Consider the following 20,759-nt stretch of genomic DNA (forward strand, 5'->3'; position numbering starts at 1 on the left):
CAGGCATTTCGATTAGAGAGAGCAAAGGCTGCCCATCTGCTGTGCCTCCACTCACAGAACGTAGTATTAATCCTAAAGACAAAAAGAGAACAATTAGCTTGTAAACCCTTCATGAACCCACTGGAAGATTAGTCTCTTTCAATTACAGCTCTTCAGCTGGAAAGATAATAGCCTAAAATTTCCAGATTTTTAAAAAAATACTATTATTGACTGTGTGTGGTTTTTTTTTTATTTCTAGTCATTTACATCCTTATCACTAGCAGTCCTCAGATAAGAAGACTGTATTACTCTCCACATTACTCCTCTCTACTTCCCTTTCCCTGTAAAACAAAGCTGAATCACTGGGCCATGTTCTGGCCTCTTAAAACTCATGCTAATCCATTACCACCAATGTTCAATGCCATGGATGGCAACTGAGTCAAAATCTGCCTTCATTGATTATATGTCCCCCTCATGCTGTCACTAGCCAGAAGAGGATGAGTTTATATGGATTTAGGTTCTGCCTTGTCTCAGCTCTGCTCTAAACATTCAGATCTGGTTCCAAAACGTGTGCCTTGTGCTTATCAGACGGAATTTTATAGATATTTACATACATGCCATGGGTGGGTGGGGGTGTGTGTGTGAGAGCTTTCTAGGGCTCTCAGAGCATCTCCTTGAGACTTCAGTACAGAAATATATTTTGATATTTAACATTTTGATATCTTCAGGAACCACAGCTTGACTCCTATAACTAACAAGATGATGCTTTATGTTGTGGAAATCTGGTCCAATAACAAGTTATCACGAAATATTAAATGGGATTGAAAATTTCAGAGACTCAAACTTTTTTTGTTTTTCACTTAAATTTAGCACATATGAAAGGTGTCCGGTTGACAGCCTTAGTGACTGAAGGCAAATGTGGCTGTATCTTTGGGACAGGTATATCACTACCAGCCGCACTGGAAGCTTTTCTGTAGAGCTCTGCATATGTATACTGTCTTACCAATGGTCCCTAACCTGCCGGGACAAAATCTAGCAACAATAGGGTAGCTTAGTTTCTGTGGCCTATTTTTGAGGGGTGGGAGCGCAGTTTTGGTGATGAATTGTGTAGTGATGTGTACCTGTACATTGGAAATCTTGTGTCATGAATGGTGAATAGCTATAGTGAGCTGTTGGGACAGCACCTTTGGGTCAGGTCTGTCTGTTTATTCTGAACCATTATACCAAGGATATCCATGTCCCTTCACTTCTCACAGGTGAGATGTTCTTGAGAACATTCTGATGGCTCTGTTTACTCTTACTAGGCTCTAGTTTTGGGGCTGGGAGGGGGCAGGCTCTTGACTAGACCAGTTAAAAGATGCAATCTCCCAATGCCATTTTATTATTACACAGTAAAAGGATCATGATGATAAAACTTGGCACAAATGTGCCATTGTGCATGAAGCTCCAAAAACTAAGTAGATGTGACCACATTTTTCCACAGGCTTGGTGCCGATACTTTGGCCAATCCAGCCTTATGACTTCAGCACCCATATTCTCACTGCATCTCCCTGTTTTACTTTCTCCAAGCCAGCTGCAGGAATTTATACATGTAAAATTCTTCAGTACCTTGGATGCTAAAGAACTTTTTCTTCCAGGAATCCCTTCACCTGGTACTGAAACAGTGCCTTGCCTGTGGTGGAAGATGACAGCTGTTTTAATAGTATGCAGCAATACTACATAATTAAGGAGACAAAGTGAAGAATGCTTGAAATGGCAGGGAAATGTTATACACCATAGGCAACTACCCAAAAATGGAATTAGCCCTTTTTGTCTTGGACAAATGCTCCTGCTCTTGAAATTAGTTCCATGGACTACCTTGTAGTTTAGAACCCCTGTTTTGTATTTAGTTTACACAGTGGTGCGATGCAGACTCATAGAAAAGAGTATTACCTTTTTGGGGGGGGGCAGAGACCACCTAACAGAGCGTGCACTAGCTACTTCTGGGAGAATTCTGCGTCACTGCGCACGTGCAGAGTGTGTCCCCGGCAGATTTCTTTGGTTCCCCGCAGAAAAATGGCTTTCTGACAGGGATGCAAAGGGAAGCCACAAAAGTGGTTATGAGACCCTCCCCAGCAATATGTTTCAGGTGCCCAGGACAGCCAGCAGAGAGGTAAATCACTGGGGCAGGGGGTGGGACTGGGGAAGACCCGGCTGGTGGCTCCTACCCTGCGCTGGGCTCAACTGCTAGTCTTGGCTGGGCTGGGGAGGACGGGACTTCCTCTTCCCCTGCATGGTGTCCGGGTCCATGTCAGACCCACCCCCAGATTTCTCCCCTGACTGTGTAGGAAGCTCTGCAAACTCTCCCCCAACCCCTATGCTTCCTTCCCCCTGCAGCTGAGGATCAATGGGTGCAGGATCACTGTACAGGGAGCTGCTTCCCCCATCCGCCCAACCCCTGTTAGGATATAGATATTCAGGCCTGTCTGCAAAAGCCTGTACTTTAAGAATTTAGGGGTATTCTTATCACTTGGCTAGTTCTAGAAGTATAAAAGAAAGAATCAAAATCACTGTCTGCTGGTGTAAGGGCCTTCTCTTACTGTGACAGTCTGAGGCCCTGTGCTTAGGCTAAGGCCTTTGGCTAAGCAGCAGAGGCAGCCATAAGCCAGGAAGCGAACAGTCACATCCTCACATTCCAAACTAGTCACATTGAAAGAAGGTGCTATTGGGCTGTTAGGAATACAATCCTGTCCTGAATACAATCCTGTCCTGATAATTCCTATCACCTCCAGAGAAAGGGAAGTGCCTAGAAAATGTAAAAGGAAACTTAGTTTGATAGCATCCTGTCTGGCAAGAACTCACTTATCAATAGCTGGGATGTGAAATCCTCACTTCTGTATTGTTTTGTCATTATAGTTCCCACTTTGTTATTGTTTGTCTGTATAATCTCTGTCTGGTTCTGTGATTGTTCCTGTCTGCTGTATAATTAATTTTGCTGGGTGTAAACTAATTAAGGTGGTGGGATATAATTGGTTACATAATCATGTTACAATATGTTAGGATTGGTTAGTTAAATTTCAGGAAAATTATTGGTTAAGGTATAGCTAAGCAGAACTGAAGTTTTACTATATAATCTGTAGTCAATGAGGAAGTGAGGGGGCCTTGGTGGGAGGGGGTGGGAGTGTGTAAAGGGGGAAATGGGAACAGGGAATGAGGGTAAGGAAATTGGAATAATGTTTGGCTAAGGGCAGGAATGGGAACAGGGACACAGGTGTAAGGCTCTGTGGTGTCAGAGCTGGGAAGGAGGATACTAAGGAAGGAAACTGGAATCATGCTTGCTGGAAGTTCACCCCAATAAACATCGAATTGTTTGCACCTTTGGACTTCGGGTATTGTTGCTCTCTGTTCATGCGAGAAGAACCAGGGAAGTAAGTGGGTGAAGGAATAAGCCCCCTAACAACCCCCATGCATCCAGACCCCCTCACACCCAGACCCTCTCGAGCCTCACCCCTCCCCTGCACCAAGAATCCCCCTGATGAGCCCCACTCCCCCTGCACCTGGACCATTCCAACAAGCCACTGCACCAGGATCCCCACCCTACCGAGCCCCAACCAGCTGCACCAGGATCCCCACCCCACTCCCCCAGCATCTGGATCCCCCTGCTGAGCTCTATTTCCCCCACAGACCCCTGCTGAGCCCCAACCACCTTCACCTGGACCCCCCTGCACCCAGAACCCCCCAACAAGCCCCTGTGCATCCAGATCTGCCACTGAGCTGTCCACACCAGATTGCCCCACACAGAATGCTCTCACCCCACACCTGGATTCCCCCCACATTAAGCCCCTCCATACTTGGATCCTGCCTTGCTGAGCCTGCCTGCCCACACCTGGTGCACCTGGCACAGAAGGGCAGGGCCCTGGGGTTTTTCTAGGGAAGGCCCAGTCCTTGCACTGTGTCAGGGTTGGGTGCAGCTGCACCGCTGAGTCTGTGTCCCATGGGGGAGCTGCACAGTGATGTCCCACCTCTGTGCAGCCAGTGGCCTGTGCTCCCCAATGCTATGCTGGAGACTCCACATTTATTTGACAAATAAAATTTGGAGAATTTTGCAGAATTTTAAAATATTCACAGAATTTTTAATTTGAGGGGGCAGAATTTTTAATTTTTTGGTGGGAATGCCCTCAGGAGTAACTAGCGCCAGGCTTTAGACTCCTGGTGGCTGTGGGTTTTTTTTGGTTTTAAATCCTCGATCATCTTTCCCCCATGTGTTAACGAGGAGGCAGGGCTGACCTAGGAGAGAAGCAACTAAAATGATTAAATGTCTAGAAAACATGACCTACAAGGAATGACTGAGAAAACTGGGTTTGTTTCTTCTGGAGAAGAGTAGACGGAAGGGACATAAGTCTTCAAATGCATAAAAGGTTGTTATAAAGAGGAGGGTGATACACTTTTTCTCCTTATCCATGGAGGATAGGGCAAGAAATAATGGATTAAAATGCAGCAAGGGAGATTTAGATTAGACTTTAGGAAAATCTTCCTAACTGCAAGAGTAGTTAAACACTGGAATAAATTACCTAGGGAGGCTGTGGAATATCCATCATTGGAGGTTTTTGAGAACAAGTTAGACAAACACCTGTTAGGAATCGTCTAGATAATACTTAGTCTTGCATCAGTGCAGGGGGCTGGACTAGATGACCTAGCTATGTCCATTCCAGTCCTACATTTCTGTGATTCTATGTGAATGCTCTTTAAGCTGCTGTGTGTAAATAATGCTGTCTTGTTGCTTGCTTTTACCATAATGCAGGTATTAGTTTCTACTTCTTCCTGCTCTTCTGTAAAACTTCACTATTAGCCTTCCTTCTTTTTCTTCTGTTGAAATGCTTATTAAAATAAACCCTGCAAGATATTTTACATCTGCACTAGTTAATATAGCACCTTGGAGAGAAGGTGTCTGATGCACCAGCGTACAAATGAAGCTTTATTAAGCAGAAACTCAATGATTTTGCTGAATACCCTGGCAATTAAATTTCATTTTTGATTCATATGCCAGTCAGGAAGGTTTGGAAGGAGAATAGAAAAGCAAAGCATCATGGTTTAATACTATGCAAATTAATGTTAACATGGTGTTTCATTTCTCGTTAATGCATTGTTACACTGCTAGTCATTGAAAAGAAACTATGTGACACCTATTAAGAGTGGTGACCTGCTCGCTTATTTTTCCATTTGATTTGGCACAGTGTCCCTGTGCAGATAGTGGTGCCAGAGGAAATCTTGCAAGTGGAAAGCAGAGTTCTTATGTAAATTGAAGGAAGAGGTGCACTTGAATTCTGCCTAATGATAGTAGTTGCCCTTGAAACTAGAATGAACTGTTTGTACATTTGTTTGAGCTACTGCCCTCCGCTGGATGGAATTAGGATGTCTCAGCTTCACATCCTAGGCCCTATACTGTTAATAGCTAAAGGAGATCCTATTTTAGCACCAGTAGTAAGGACTTATGCTCCTTCAGCAGGAGGATTTTGAGTGCCGCTGTTGTGAAATCTTCAATTCTCATTACATGTAGCAGTCACCACTGCCTTTTTAGGGGTCACAGATCTGTTACAAATTACAACTAGAGATGAGTGTGAAAATGGGAATTTCCATCCCTCCAGAAATTCTGACACTTCAACATTTTGTTTTTGTCCCAAATTGGGATGAAAAGTTGAACTTCAAAATTTTCAGAATTTCTGTTCCATGAAAAAAAAATTCAATTAAGAAAGTTGAAATATTTTGTTTTGGGAATTTTTGATGGGAACAAAGCACGCAAACATTCCAAAATCAAAATGTGTTAATTTTGGTTTATTGGACTGTCCTGAAATGCTTCATATAGAGTTAATTGAATATGAAACTGCATTTTCCCGTTGTGGCACATTAACTTATGGGAGTTGTAGTTTGGGAGCCTGATGCCCCCATTCTCCCATATGGGCCAAGCTCCCTGGCTGGACTACAGCTCCCATAATGCACCACACAGCTCAGTTAGAGGAGACTCTGCATTGCGTTATGGGAGATCTAGTCCTCTAGGGAGCACAATCCATTAGACAGAATGGAGCCCAAATGACCTCTCCTATAAGGCAGTCTAATGTTTTGTGAAAATGATTCAAAACAAAACATTTTGAATCAGTTAAAAAATGAAATATTCTGATTCTGAAACTAACTGACTTGAAAATTAAATGTCATTTCAATTTTCCTGATGGAAAATCAAAATTTTCATGTGGAAACTGCATTTTCGGTTTGAAAATCCATTCCCGTGCAAAATTCCTGATCCGTTCTATTACAATAATAGTATATGTCATTCAGTGTAAAAGGACTACTAGTCACTGAATTATGCTCATCTGAAGAAATGGAATGGTACAGTGGAGGATCTTGATTTCCCTCATTCTGTTTGCAAAACCTGAGCATTCCTCCATAAGCTTGGAGCTACTGACTCCGTAAAACACCATCAATTGAAAGCAATGACCACTATTGTTGGTGGTCTTCATAATTCAAAGACCTAAACTGATAAGATGGTTATACAGGAAGTTCAGAAAAGAGCTGCAACTTCACCACTATCATCTCCATATGCTATAGAACAGTGGTTTTCAACCAGTGGTTCATGGAATCCTGGGCAGGTCCACAGACTGCCTAAGATTTCCAAAGGGGTGTGCACCTCCATTCAAAATTTTTTAGGGGTCCACAAATGAAAAAAAGGTTGAAAATCACTGCTACAGAAGAAATAAATGAGTCTCTTCTAGCCACTAAAAGCAGAAAAGCTGCTGGCAAGGACTATATTTATCCTGAATTCCTGAAGAATTTTGGGCCAAAGGGACAAGCATGGTTGGGAGACCTATTCAGTGGTTTACATATTAATGACTTACCTGACACAATTTCCCGTACATTAATTTATGCTGATGACATCACTCCGGCAGTAGGAATCCAAGACCTCACCACTATTGGCAACATCCTCTCCACTGACCTCAAGATAATGGCGGAATACTTTCAATATTGGAAGCTCTGCCCCAATGCCTCCAAAACTTCAGTAATAGCCTTTCACCTAAATAACAAAGCTGCCAAGAAACCACTTCATGTCACCTTTTGGGATCACCGGGTCTGAAATAAGCCTTATCTGACGTATTAGGGTATAACTTTGGACAGAACCTTGACACTTTTTTTTTTTTTTTTTTTTTTTTTTTAAACTCATCTGGAATGACATACAAAGAAGGAGCCTCATTCAAAAACTCTTATGCACAATATGGGGTGCCAAGGTGCACACATGTCCAACAGCAATTCTAGTACTCATCTGTTCAACTGCAGAATATATAGCACACCAGACTGGGCCAGCAACTCACATACCGAATCTCTGGATGTGCAGCTTAATGCCACAATGAAAGTTATAACTGGAGTATTAATTTAAATGCCGGTTCGGTTGTTTCCCACTCTGACACATACCTCACCCGAGATATCCAAAGAGACACATGAGTCCAAGTGAACTGTGGCCAAAAAGAATTTACCAATTCTTTATGTCAAGCTGTCTGGAGTAGCTCATGAACATATCGGCCTCAGGGCAGACTGTTAAGAAGTAGGGCACAAACCTCAAACTGGTGAAATCTAAGTATAGAACACACAACCAATCAAGTGTGAACTCCTCAAGCACCAGCCTTAAGATGGAGTCCCAGACAGTCCCCTTCGGCACTCTGGTCTAAAGGTTGTTACAAAGAGAAGGGAGAAAAATTGTTCTTATTAACCTCTGAGGCTAGGACAAGAAGCAATGGGCTTAAATTGCAGCAAGAGAGGTTTAGGTTGGACGTTAGGAAAAACTCGCTTACTGTCAGGTTAGTTAAGCACTGGAATAAATGGCCTATGGAGGTTGTGGGATCTGTCTGACTTGCTCTTAAAAAAACTTCCAATGTCTAACATCTGTCAGGGCTGGTCTAGATAATATTTAGTCCAGCCTTGATTGCAGGGGACTGAACTAGATCAGTGGTTCTCAACCAGGGGTCTGGGGCCCCCTGCGGGGCCATGAGCAGGTTTCAGGGGGTCCTCCAAGCAGGGCCAGTGTTAGACTTGTTGGGGCCTAGCGCAGAAAGCCAAAGCCTTAGTGCATGGGGCTGAAGCCTGGGGCCCAGAGCCCTGCCACCTGGGACTGAAGCCAAAGCCCGAGCAACTTATGCCACAGGGCCCCTCGTGAAGCTGAGGCCCCAGACAATTGCCCTGCTTGCTACCCTGCTACCGCCGGCCCTGGCTTTTATATGCAGAAAACCAGTAATTTTGGCACAGGTGGGCCATGGAGTTTTTAAAGCTTGTTGGAGTGGGCCTCAGAAGGAAAAAGGTTGAGGACCCCTGGACTAGAAGACCTCTTGAGGTCTCTTTCAGTCCTATGATTCTATCTTGCCACCCAGGCAAACTTGCCTTTGTGATAGTCCCTTACACCAAAAATCACAATATTCAGGTTACTCCCAGTCCCAGAGGACCAGTCACTTACCCTAGGTCAACTACACCGCAGATCTCTCACCAAAGACCATGTTTGTAGCCAGTCTTATAATAAACTAACTAAACATTTTTTTTTTAATTAGGAAAAAGAAATGAGTTATTTACAAGGTTAAAGCAGGTACGCGCGCGCGCACACACACACACACACACACACACACACACACACACGTTAGTCTTAGGTTCCAAAAGAAGCTGCTATAATATGCAAGCTCTATATATGCTTCAGGCATCGGTGCTGAAAATTAGTGGGTGCTTAGCACCCACCATCAGTCAGCTCCCCATTTGCCCCCCCGTGCCTCCCACCCACCTGCTGCCCCACCAATCAACTCCTCCCCCTCCCTCCCAGCACCTGCCGCGTTCAGCTGTTCCACAGGGTGCAGGAGGAGCAGGGATGGGGTACGCTTGGGGGAGGAGGATGGTACTAGGTGGGAAGAGGCAGAGTGGAGGTGGGGTAGGGCTTAACATGGGGGCTTGGGGAAGGTGGTCGGGTGGGGCTTTGGGCTTAACGTAAATTAACAATTAATGTAAATCTCACCCTCTCTCCAAGTCTCCAGGGGAGATGGCCTTGAAAACGTAGGGATCTAACAAGCTGCTGGGATCCACTTCAGCATGAGGTTATTGATTTTTCAAAAGCTTAATTGTGAAATCAATGGTTAAGCTCGCAATGACTTGAATGGCAGCCCCGTTAGGTCAGTGCTGAGAGCTTTCAAAGATCCTACCCACGCTATACAAAAAGGAGACAGTTAAGGTTGGGCTGTATAAAATGTACTTTACACAAGACACAAAGCTAGGGTGAAAGACCATAGAATGAGTGGATTTTATTGTATTGACAACTGGGGGACAGGGCAAAGATTGGACCAGCAGATATTGTATTTTTGCTGAGGGTAGGAATAGAACTGGCCATAGGTCTTTCAGGGAAGATGGGATGCCTCTCCCCCATATCCAGGGTATTCCTAGGGAGGCTTAATGGATTACTTTGCAGACCTTTTATGCTGATGAGGCTAGCACAGAAATGCCTCAGGGCACTGGTGAGTTCAGCCCCACACCGATGCCCAAGCTGAGCCAACTCTTTGCAGAGAGACATCCATATGAGTGCTATAGAATCCAGAGAAATGCTACAAGACAGATGGAAAATAATGTGTTTGGCAGGGAGGGTGAGAACACTTCCTGTACTACTGTGCAGCTCTGTGTTGAGAGCAGAGGACAGCCCAAGGCATTAGAACAAGATAAGGGAGGAGCACCTAGAGGAGAGGAAAAGGCTGAGGAGGAACAACAAAGATTTAGGTTAGACATTAGGAAAACTTTCTAACTATAAGGATAGTTTAAACACTGGAACAGATTACCTAGGGAGATTGTAGAATCTCCATCATTGGAGGTTATAAAGAACAAGTTAAACAAATTCCTCTCCAGGATGGTCTAGGGACACTTAATTCTGCCTAAGCAAAGGAAATGGACTAGATGACCTCTTTAAATCTCTTCCAACCCTACATTTCTATGCACATGTACAATCTGTCTCCAGAGCTACCCATTAAATGTGCTTTGTTCCTTAATTTCAAGAGTCATTTCCTGTAGTCTTCCAATATTTTCTGCTCTTCCAATGTTAGCACCTTTTCTTGCATCAAATTAAAACAATGCAACTTTCGTGTTCAGAGACAGACGGCAGTCAGCTTCTGAGTACCAGAACATTGTACAGGATATTCAGTTTGGGGCAGGGAGGGGTGGGATATTCTCTGAGGCTCCATACTAGACATAACTTACCCTCTCCCACAAACACATCTCATTTTCTATGGAGCACAAATAAATTGAGTTCTGCTCTGTTGATTTCTTAGCGCCTGAGCAGTAGTGTCATTGCACGTCGGGAAGAAGGGCTGGGAACTAGCCCTGTCACTCAAGCTAGTGCTTCCTCTTCCAGTTAGCTCTGCACTGAGCATAAACAACAATGCAGGGTCTGTACTAACACCAGGCCAGTCTCCAGTCTCATTCCCCACTTCAGATTGGCAATGTAGAAGGAGAAACACCTCCCACACAAGCCACATCTATCGGAATGAGAAGAACGTGTCCTCCCACTACAAAGATCTTTAAGTGAGGGGAAGTTAGGGAATTAACTCTTGGACCGTTGATTATTTAAAATTGTAATTTGATCTTAAACTTCTAATTTAGTTGTTCCTCTAACTAAAGGTGAAATAAAGTTTAAACACAAAAACTTGGAAGACACTTTGAAGTTGTTTAAGACAGTTGCTTGTTGGAGGTTCTTAGCACTGGTTTCATGGTAGCTGCAACTCCAGCACAAGAGTTATATCCTATAATTTATGATCTTTGGCCCACATTTGAAGTTAATAATTTTGCCTGGTCCTACAAAACAATCTGACCTATCAGACTGGAATGTGCAGACCCCAGAGGCTTTTGTGAAAGTTCCTCTTTAATAGTGGGGCACACATGTACAAAAAACTACTCCGCCTCTGCCATGACTGTTTTATAAATGTTCATTTCTAATTAAAAGCACGTTTTCTACCTGAAAAAGTTTACTCATATTGTTAAAAGTGACCACAAGATCACTATAATTGACAGCAACTGTGGGGAGAGAAAGCTTTTCTGTTTTCTGGTTTGGTTACCATGCCCACTTGACAGTTTCACATAGTCCCACTCCATTATTTTGCTGATGGGCAGTTGCGCTTCCTATCTCATTCATTTGCCTGATGACTTCACTCTCGCCCTGCTCTGGAGGGTGTACTCATGCTCCCTTTTTTTCTCCATGCCCTGCAAGGGAACGTTTTCCAGGAATGGCAGCACCAAAGCTGAACTTGCAGAGCCAGCAGGCAGGCGAGTGCATAGAGAGGAAGGCAAGGGGATGGAGAGAGGTGGGCCTGAACACATTTGGTGGTCGTGCTCTTCAGTCCACCCAAAAGACATGTCTAAACTTCAGCAAGGGAACCAGGAGGAAAAAACGATGAAAATGTTTGACGATAAATTAGGCTGTTTTATGTAAGAGTACTCCGTGAGAACATTCTTGGTGGTTGGTTTTTTGTTTTTTAAATTGGTCCATTTAAAGTTGAATGTCTCTAACAGGATATGCTGTGGTGGTGTAGCCCTGTTGGTCCTAGGATATGAGAGAAAAGGTGGGTGAGGTAATATCTTTTATTGGACCAAGTTCTGTTGTGAGAGAGACTCAAAAGCTTGACTCTCTTCCTTACCTTGTCTCTCTGTAACAGGGTGGCTCACTGCTGGATGACTGGGGCTAGCCAGCCCTGATTACACAATGAGTCGCACCTGGGAGAGATGAGGGTGATTGCCCTATGAAGAGCAGCAGGCATGGGGGTTGCTTAGAAAAGTGTAGCGAGACTATAAGGAGTGTGAAGAACTCCTGCAGGGAAGATCCTGAGACCGAAGGAGTTGTGACACCAAGCAGCCCAGGAACAGGAGACTTTTGTGGGTAACCTGGATGGAATTTGGGGGTATAGACATTTGGGGGCCCACAGGCTAGTGCCAGAAGGCTCAGCTCCAGATAGGAAGAGCCAGGAGGACAGGTTGTGAGACCACACTGGGACAGAAGAAGAGCAGCTTTGGCTGTGAGAGAAGACACCAGAGCGAAGTATGGACCTTTGTGTGGTGCTGGGCTTTATTTTGGGACCCTGAAGATTAAGAACTGTGTGCTGTTAAACCAGCCCCAGGCAGTGGGTGTTTTTGTCCATGTGAAAGCCGGCATGCAGTTCTTATGGGGCCCACAGGAGGGCATTAAAAGGGGCAGGGTGCCCAAAAAGTGAGCTATCGCAAGTTGAGCGTTATGACTTGAATGCAAGATCAACTAGGGGAAGCCGGGCTGGTACTTCCATACCTGGTGGTGTAAACCCCAGGAGGCCAGTGGAGTTTGTCCCAGGATGAATTCTATCCTCTATTTGCTTAAATGCACCTCACACACAATTTCCCCGGGTAAAGTTATGCATGTGAAAGAGGAAAGCCACTTCTGCCCCCATTTGATTAGTGCAGCCTGTGTTTGAATTCAGCAGGAACATTGTAACTCCAAATGGCCTATGGCTTCTGAGTGTGTCTGTGTGTGTGTGTGTGGAGATGGGGGGCGTGTTTTTGTTTTTATTAAAATTTGATCTTCCACTTACCGTAATGTAAGGAAGGATTGGTGTTGAATAAGAATCTATTATCTTAATGTGCATTCCAGCCTAGTTGGCAGACATGTGAAATGCATAATCCTCGAACTTCCAAGAGCCAGTGTCAGATTTAGGGATCACTGCAGCACTTCCCGTTTTTCCCCATCAATCACACTCCTGGGAGGCATCCCCTCTTCAGTTCCCTTCTTGCTCCCACCCACAGACATGGCTGTTGCTATTGGGCAACGATAGATGTGACTGTTGTTGTTTAAGGAGGAAAAATGTATAGTTATAGTTTTTATTTCCCTTTTAATGATGAGGAAAATAGATTGGGGTCTTAGAAAGCAGCCCCTTAAAATACTCTCCCTTTTGGTGCTCTAACAGCCTGTACGTCTTTGTGAAGCAAGGGCCCTAACTGCCTATTAGATGGGTCAATTTATCATGCAGTGTCCATTTATTGATAATAAAATCACTTTTAAGACTAGCTGGTGGAATTTGCTCATAATCAATAGAGCAATACAGAAATGCTTGTCCTCTGGCTCTGTGTCTAGGTTTCTTGGATACAAGGCATCTTTAAAGATCAAGGTTTTTTGCTCATGAAAAGAAAATTAGTGGTTGTGTGTTGCAGAGTTTTAGCTATGTAAAGCCAGATTGCATCTGCTCTCCCCATTAACAGGTCTGAATCTGACCCATAGGTGTTCAGCTATTTTAAATAAGCACAGCTAGCTAAGTGTGGTTTCTGTGGCAATAGAATGGAGTAATTACAGTAGGTGGTGGCTGGTTAGGTAACCAGCTAGGAACTCCTGTTAATAATATACAGGGAGAGGTGGGCAAACTGGGCGAGGTTGGGATTCATTATCTAAACTGTCTGAACCTCTTTATTATGCAAAACTGGGTTGGAAAGTCTCACAATTAACTGGCTTTCTTCTGAGACTTCCAGTATTTCTTATACTTCTAGCATGACAGAGACAAGAAGTGGCAATTTTGGAACTCTAGTCCCAGGTGAAACCATAGAGCCACATTATGTAAATGGGAAAACAAGGATGGGGGGGGAGGTCACCCAAACTCCCTTGAACCTCATCTTTTTAGCTGGAAGTTTCTGGATCATTTTCTTATGAACCAGTCCTAACCCAAGCATTTCATTGGGTTAATATGAGTTCATATGTGGTCAGGTTCTGTGTCTCCTATGCAATAAGTGTTTATTTCTCCTTGCCGTTTATTGGACAGCAGCAATGTAGCTGTCTTTGGAGAATCTCCTGGGATATGCTACTATAGAGTGACATAAGATATTTTTACATTTTTCCAAACTTGTGTATTTTTTCCTTGATAGACCATTACAATATTCTGCTGTAACGTCATACAGGGTTTGGATCATTGCTATAGGATTGGAGCGGGGAAGGGCGGTTGGATCAGCATGGGGCAGCAAACTTCTGTTCTTCACAACAGTGAAGCAGTGGACCACATCAATGTTTTGAATAAGCTGCTTCTCTGCCCGCTTCTACCCCCAGCTGTGTTGTTTGTGTAAAGTGTATTCTGTATTTAGTGAACTTTACATTAGACTAGATGGTGCTCAGTGATTGGCTGCAACATTTCAAAGGTGGGAAGACAAGAAATGGCAGGTATAAACTTAAGAGTTTTTATGTTTCTGTGTGAATATATGCAAATTTAGATATTCCTGGTTGCTGTTGGCCAATAGTTAGTGCAAACTAAATTTTAAACAGATGGCTGGTGAGTGATTTCTCTAGGGACCACCTCTCTCTCTGAGAAAAAAATCTCTCTTTTACTTAGACTTAATGGCCTTTCAACTGGCTTTCATCCAGGTGTAATAGCGTGTAATTCTCAAGAAGCTAGACTGGGAAATGTGTTTTACTGTGGACCATGGAATCTGGTTTTGTGACGAAGCTATCTTGAAGTTGTGCTGTCTTCAGTTTAGCATTTGAAATAAGATGTGGGGCCTGATCTTGCATTCTTTGCACATCCAACATTTTCACAAAAGTTAGTGGAAGTTTTGGGAGTGCTAAGAATGCAGAATTTCATGTGAAAGGTTTTTGGTATTTCATTTAGTATTCAATTCACTTTTATTTCTGTCTAGCTAAAATATCCTAATTGGCATCTAGTTTTCAGCAAGAACCTTTCTTTTTTTTTTTCTTTTTTTTTTTTAAAGATAGGCACGTCTATACATACATCAGTATAGGAGTATTGTTGGTTAGCTATTTAATTCAGGACGCTTCAATCAAAGTTAGTGTCAAGAGGTAGAGGATGTGTAGATTATCACAAGTCAAAGCTCTCCTTACTATTGGTTTGGTTCATCCAGCCACAGTTGAGATTGATGCCTCATACTAACGTTTCTGGTAACCATACCTGACAACATGAAGATATTTTACTTTTTTCGGCTGCATAATTGGTCTCCACATCTGTGGTGTACTTTTTAAAAAAATTATTATTGTTTGGAAGAGATTCAGGCTGTTCACTTCCACTATTAAATATTGCCGGCAACAATTTCAAGTAGGCATAGTGTTTATATGCATTGGCCAGTATCCATAGAGTAAACATCTTCATTCTTTCATCTACCCTCCTCCCACGTCCTCTATGATTGTCCTTTTTTCAACAGCTGATCATTTTGATGGCGGCAGTAAACATATCAGGGAATTTATACTTTTTAAAAGCAATCTATTGTAGATTTAATGTCCATTTCATTGCAACCTTCCTCAAATTATCAGCTTCTAATTATATTTGTTTCTTAAAAAGAAAGCTTCAAGTATAGCACATTTTTAAAGACCGTTTCTCCACTGCAAAAACATTAATAGCCGTATGAAAAGATTTTTAATTACAAACTTCAGCTCAATTACTAACTACATCTATTGTCAAATAGAACTTTAAAAAAAATACCCACACAAATTGTGGACCAAAATATTGTGTGTGTGTGTGTGTTTTACTAATTATAAATCTTTTGTGTAAGGCATCTGAGCACAAAACAGCTGCCTTCATGCCACGATAAAGATGTTGCTGCACTTCAATCCCAGCAGAAAGTTTAGGCTTCCCTCTGTGAAACCCACTTGTCCACACGCCACTGCTAAGCCCACAGAGATCTTAAATATTTAGGCCAGGTCTACGCTAGAAACTTTTTTGCCGGTACAACATTGGTTATGACATTGTTATCCTAGCAAAAATTCTAGTGTAGATGCAGTTATACCAGCAAAACAACAACAAAACCACCACCACAAGAAACCTCTTGCTGATATGACTTATTTAGTCTGGAGAACTAGTATAAGTCATGAGTACGGCCTTATCAAATTCATGGCCATGAAAAATGCATCACGGACCGTGAAATCTGGTCTCACCCCGTGAAATCTGGTCTTGTGTGTGCTTTTACCCTACACTAAACAGATTTCACAGACCAGAGTTTCTCAGATTGGGGATCCTGACCCAAAAGGAAACTGCAGGAGAGTCTCAAGGTTATTTTAGGGGGGGGGTCGCAGTATTGCCACCCTTACTTCTGCTCTGCCTCCAGAGCTGGGCAGCTGGAGAGCAGTGGCTGCTAGCCAGGCACCCAATTCTGAAGACAGTGCCCTGCCAGCAGTAGCGCAGAAGTAAGGGTGGAAATACCATACCATGCCACCTTTACTTCGTGCTGCTGCTGGCGGTGGTTCTGCCTTCAGAGCCGGGCTCCCAGCCAGCAGCCGCCGCTCTCCAGCCACCCAGCTCTGAAGGCACGCGGTCACCAGCAGCAGCGCAGAAGTAAGGGTAGCAGTACTGCAACCCCCTCCCCTACAATAACCTTGTGAACCCCCCTCAAAAAACTCCTTTTTGGATCAGGACCCCTACAATTACAACACTGTGAAATTTCAGATTTAAGCTGCTGAAATAATGAAATTTACAATTTTTAAAATCCGATGACTGTGAAATTGACCAAAATGGACTGTGAATTTGGTAGGGCCCTAGTCCTGAGCTATGCCGCCAAAAGCACTCTCAAGCTGTGTCTGCCAAGATAGCTATCCCAGCAAGAGCTCTTCCAGTGTAGACAGGACCTTAGGTGTGGGACATGGAATGGGAGAAGTTCTGACTGCACCGCACAGTCTTTGTTCAGCGTTAGAAGAAAGTGGTGAAGGAACACAGAGTCAGTCTCGCAGGACAGGGTGTGGGGCTCCTGGTTTAATAATGGAAGGAAGCAGTTTGCAGGAATATTGGTCCGTTACGACAATTTCTTGTCCAGTGACTAGTGTCCGATGCTTCAGTGCAACACACCAAGCCTCCTATAGCAGAGGGTAACATTGCCTGCCGTTGATCAGTTTATACCCTAAGCACGAGACTTGATCACCATATTATCTTGTATCCTGCCTACTCAAATTGCAGACATTGTTATTCTTCCTGTAAGTATCGGAGAGCTTATGTTCCTTTTGCCCTTTCTCCATTCCCAGGACATATGTGGGGTTTGGGCAAAACACCGATCTTTCAGATCTGTTCTGTCCCTTGGCGCACTTGGGACCAAAGCCAAAAACAAAAAATAAAAACCCCTCTCTCCTCTCCAGAGAGAGTTAAACTGAGCAATGCCAGTCTGCCCTTCCAAGAAGGGGTTAAATTGAGTTTTCAGAAAATGCTGTAGGCAGGATATAGAATTGCAGCTTCATTCTCTCTTGCACTCTGTTTTGGGGAGAGAGCAGAATGCTTTGACAGCAGCTTGACATTGCCTTGAAAGGTGCTGGAAGCTCTCTAAGCGTTTGCCAAAGGGGGTGGGGGAAAGGCAAGCCTGTCGAGCAGTACTGCAGCCTCAGTCTGTTCCCATGCTCGGAAATGCTGCTGCAACTTGGAGATTTCCATAAGGTTTAGCTGCCGTCCAACTTCTGCAACTGGGCTCATGCACAGTAAAGTCCTGGAGGCACAGAAAGGAATCTCCTCCAGGGCAGGAGCTTCACCATCTCCAGGATTTTTGCGAATTCGGGACAAAAGGTTTTGTGCAAAGGGCAAGGACGCTGCCCATGTGGAATGATGGCTGCTCTCAACCAGCATGGTTCAAGTTGGACTATTGCTGGGAATGAAGTGTGTGCTTCATGTTTGCTGCATCTGCCAGCCAGCCAGTGCTCAGCTGTCACTGCTCCTTCAACCAGCTGTTCATTTTAATCACTGCATTTATAACTTGTGCTCCACAAATGCCGAGTGGCCAGTCTGACCGATCTATTGCTGGATTTTTAAGAACAGCTAAAGATCCTTTAGCCTCTGGTTTGGTTTTGGTCTTGTCAAACCAGACTGGATCTTGAGATTCTCGTTCTAACTAGCCCTGTTTAGAATTTTGTTAAAGGGAGTGCAGCATTTGCTGGGAGTCTTCATAAAGTGGAGTCAATAGGACTTTGTTCCCTTTAAGTGGAGGAGCATAGTGTGCATTGTAACCCTGCCCTGTGGTGGGAGACAGACTGAAAGTGAGCTTGCTGTGAAGTGATTCCAGTACAGCCAGGGGAGAGACCGAAAGAAGCTGGTATTGCAATTAGGTGAATGCTTTGATAGAGAATAGCAAACATGCTTTGTGGACTGAAAAAGGATTTGCAGTCAGACTTCGGTGAGTGAGCCTGTCTTTTCCCCCCACCAGTTTACTTTCGTTTCACTTGATTTCTTTTAACTGCTGTCCAAACCCAGTAACCAATGTATGCCCACCTTACTGGAGTGTTTCAGAAGAGCTTGGTTTTTACTCTGACTTAATTGCTTTGATTTGTAAAATGTTCCTCTGCTCCTCTGAAAAGAATTTCTCCCTGTAACAATTGGAGAGCACTGTACATACCGCTCTGCTTCTCCTCTTATCCTGTATCTGCCTAAATGCGGGCTGGTGTAGGGTGTGCTCTTAAGACACCCAAAATATTATATTTGCTCTTCTGTGACCATTTTTATGGAAATGACATTTTATGGAGGCTTCATGTAACTCCGTACTTTCTTGTTCTCTTTTGTTATTACTTTAAAGATCAAGGTGTATAAAAGCTGAGAGTACAAAGCGGGGTGTGTGTTAGTAATGGACCCTGCTGAGTAGAGTTGGATCCCTGACACCAATCTGTATCACCGGTCTAATCTACTGTTACAGTGCCTACCATAATGATCTTGGCTCACACTAGAAAATTGCCAATCTAAGATGATGATGATGATAAACCCCTGTTTGGACATACAGGGCTGTAAACTACTAATACGGATCAAACAGGCCTCCTTTATCTCCCATAGTCCTGTGCAGAGATGAAGGCTTTAAGGGCACCTTTTAAATGATTGATTTGAGGATGAGGCTCTGGATATAGAAGCCTGGCACCAGGCCCTTCAAAATGGGGTGGTCCTGAAAGTGTGAGTGTGGTTAAAATGTTGGAGCACTTTGGTCGTTGCATGCCACAGCCCTGCTTGTAGTTTTCATGTACAATACTGCATGAAGTTTGCTCCCCCCCCCCCCCCCCGTGAAAGCGAAAACATCAGAGCCTGGAGAAAGAGAGGTTATTTTGGATTCCAAATAAATCTGCATTGCTTGAAGCAATCTAGTAGGGGATGCACTCCTCCCCACCTCCTGAGCTGGCTGAATGAATGAACCCAGGTCAATCGATTTGAAAAAACTATGCTACCTTCTTCCTCCCCTTCCATTCCAAAATCTATAACATACACTCGTTAGATCTCCATAAAAGGATAAAATGAAGCTGGCATAAGTCAGTTTACCCGGCTTAAGTGATGCCTAATAACATTAATGGTGGTTAGATGCCGATATCCACTTACTGCCTCTCAGTAAGTTAAGATGTCCATTTTTCAAGCTGATTGAACCATTGAAGTATCATCTCTCTCTAGGCAGAGAGAAGCTGCTGTAACAGGCCATGGATGCAGGCACTACATGAAGAGACTTCTTGGTAGGACCCTGATTGGCTCTGGGAATTGGTATGGGATATAGGACTTTTCACCGCCACTGGTTGATATCTAGTGATGCGGAGTGGTTACCAGTGGGCAGATGTCCTGTAGTTTATATGAAATGTTGGTGAGTCTCACCCCAGTTCCTCAGACTGTGCCACCTGTGACTAGGGTCCTACCAAATTCACGGTCATGAAAAACGCATAATGGACCATGAAATCTGGTCTCCCCAGTGAAATCTGGTCTTGTGTTCTTTTACAAAAGTACACCGCATTTCTCAAACTGGAGGTCCCAACCCACACTGGGGGTCGCAAGCCTATTGTAGGATGATGGTGGTATTGCCACATTCTACTTCTGTGCCGCCTTCAGAGCTGGGCGGCCAGAGAGCGGTGGCTGCTGGCAGGTCACCCACTCTGAAGGCAGTGCTGATGCCAGCAACAGTGCAGAGGTAAGGGTAGCATGGTAGAGACGGTGTTGTCACAGCCTGAAATATTTGCAAAGGGGATCCCAGCAAAAAAAGTTTAAGAACCCCTTTTGAGAATCTTAATCCAGGGTGACTTACAAGTGTAACAGTAATACAGTGCAATACTTGTGTGTGTGTGTGTGTGTGTGTGTGTGTGTACTGTGTGGACATATCTGCGAAATTTTGCTATTTATGCTGTGACCAACCTGTGAAAAATGTGATTTTGTGATTTTAAGTAGACCCCTCCCTGAGAGTTGGTACCCTTTAATGGTGTAACGTGACACTCCTAAGTGGGTCATTGGTAGTGGGGATCAAACATCAGACCTCTGGATCTCAAACCATGAGTCTCCACTGTTTGAGAAAAGGCCCAATGCTCTTGGATAAGGCTGCAGGAGGCTTATCAACCTCAATATTGGATCCCGTCACCAGAAGGGGACAGAGCACCACGTTGAGTGCACGTGTTACAGTAGCTTAAAATCAGAATTTCTCTCTATGCTAGAGGTGCCCCTTTCAGATTGCAGGTGGGGCACTTCACTGAGTGACTAGGGCCAAGCTTACACTTCCATTGCCCTGGAATTCACTGTTCTGTGAATTCTATAGCAGAGCTGTGGTCTCATTTACCAGAACTAGACTCACTATATCACAAAGGAGAAGGGAAAGACAGCTGATTGTTTTGTCTCCCAGCCCTGCCGTCCTCCATTCTCTTCAGACCCCTCTTTTAGACTGATGTACACAAAGTAGCGTTCTATGGATCTTTAATGTCTGGTCAATATTTTAATTGCAGGGTTTTTTTAAGTAGTTCTTCCTTGAACACGCAAAACGAAATGTGATTCTTATTGTGTTTTTTTTTTTTCCTCCTCTAAAAATATTTCATCTGTCTCTCT

General features: G+C 43.8%; 1 protein-coding gene across 5 annotated transcripts in view; it reads left to right on the forward strand.

Moving 5' to 3' along the window:
* Window positions 1-20,759, forward strand: part of GRIP2 (glutamate receptor interacting protein 2) — a 478,986-nt gene that overhangs the window by 335,940 nt on the left and 122,287 nt on the right. Inside the window, exon 1 of one of the 5 annotated variants that reach the window (XM_074957608.1) lies at window positions 17,613-18,108. The exons of the other annotated variants lie outside the window; for them this stretch is intronic. Within the exon in view, the coding sequence (XP_074813709.1) occupies window positions 18,069-18,108 (40 nt within the window). The 5' untranslated portion in view covers window positions 17,613-18,068. Of the gene's footprint in view, window positions 1-17,612; window positions 18,109-20,759 lie in introns of those variants that run through there. 5 annotated transcript variants of the gene reach the window in all.

The sequence above is a fragment of the Natator depressus genome, chromosome 7 (genome assembly GCF_965152275.1).
Source record: "Natator depressus isolate rNatDep1 chromosome 7, rNatDep2.hap1, whole genome shotgun sequence".
NCBI lineage: Eukaryota > Metazoa > Chordata > Testudines > Cheloniidae > Natator > Natator depressus.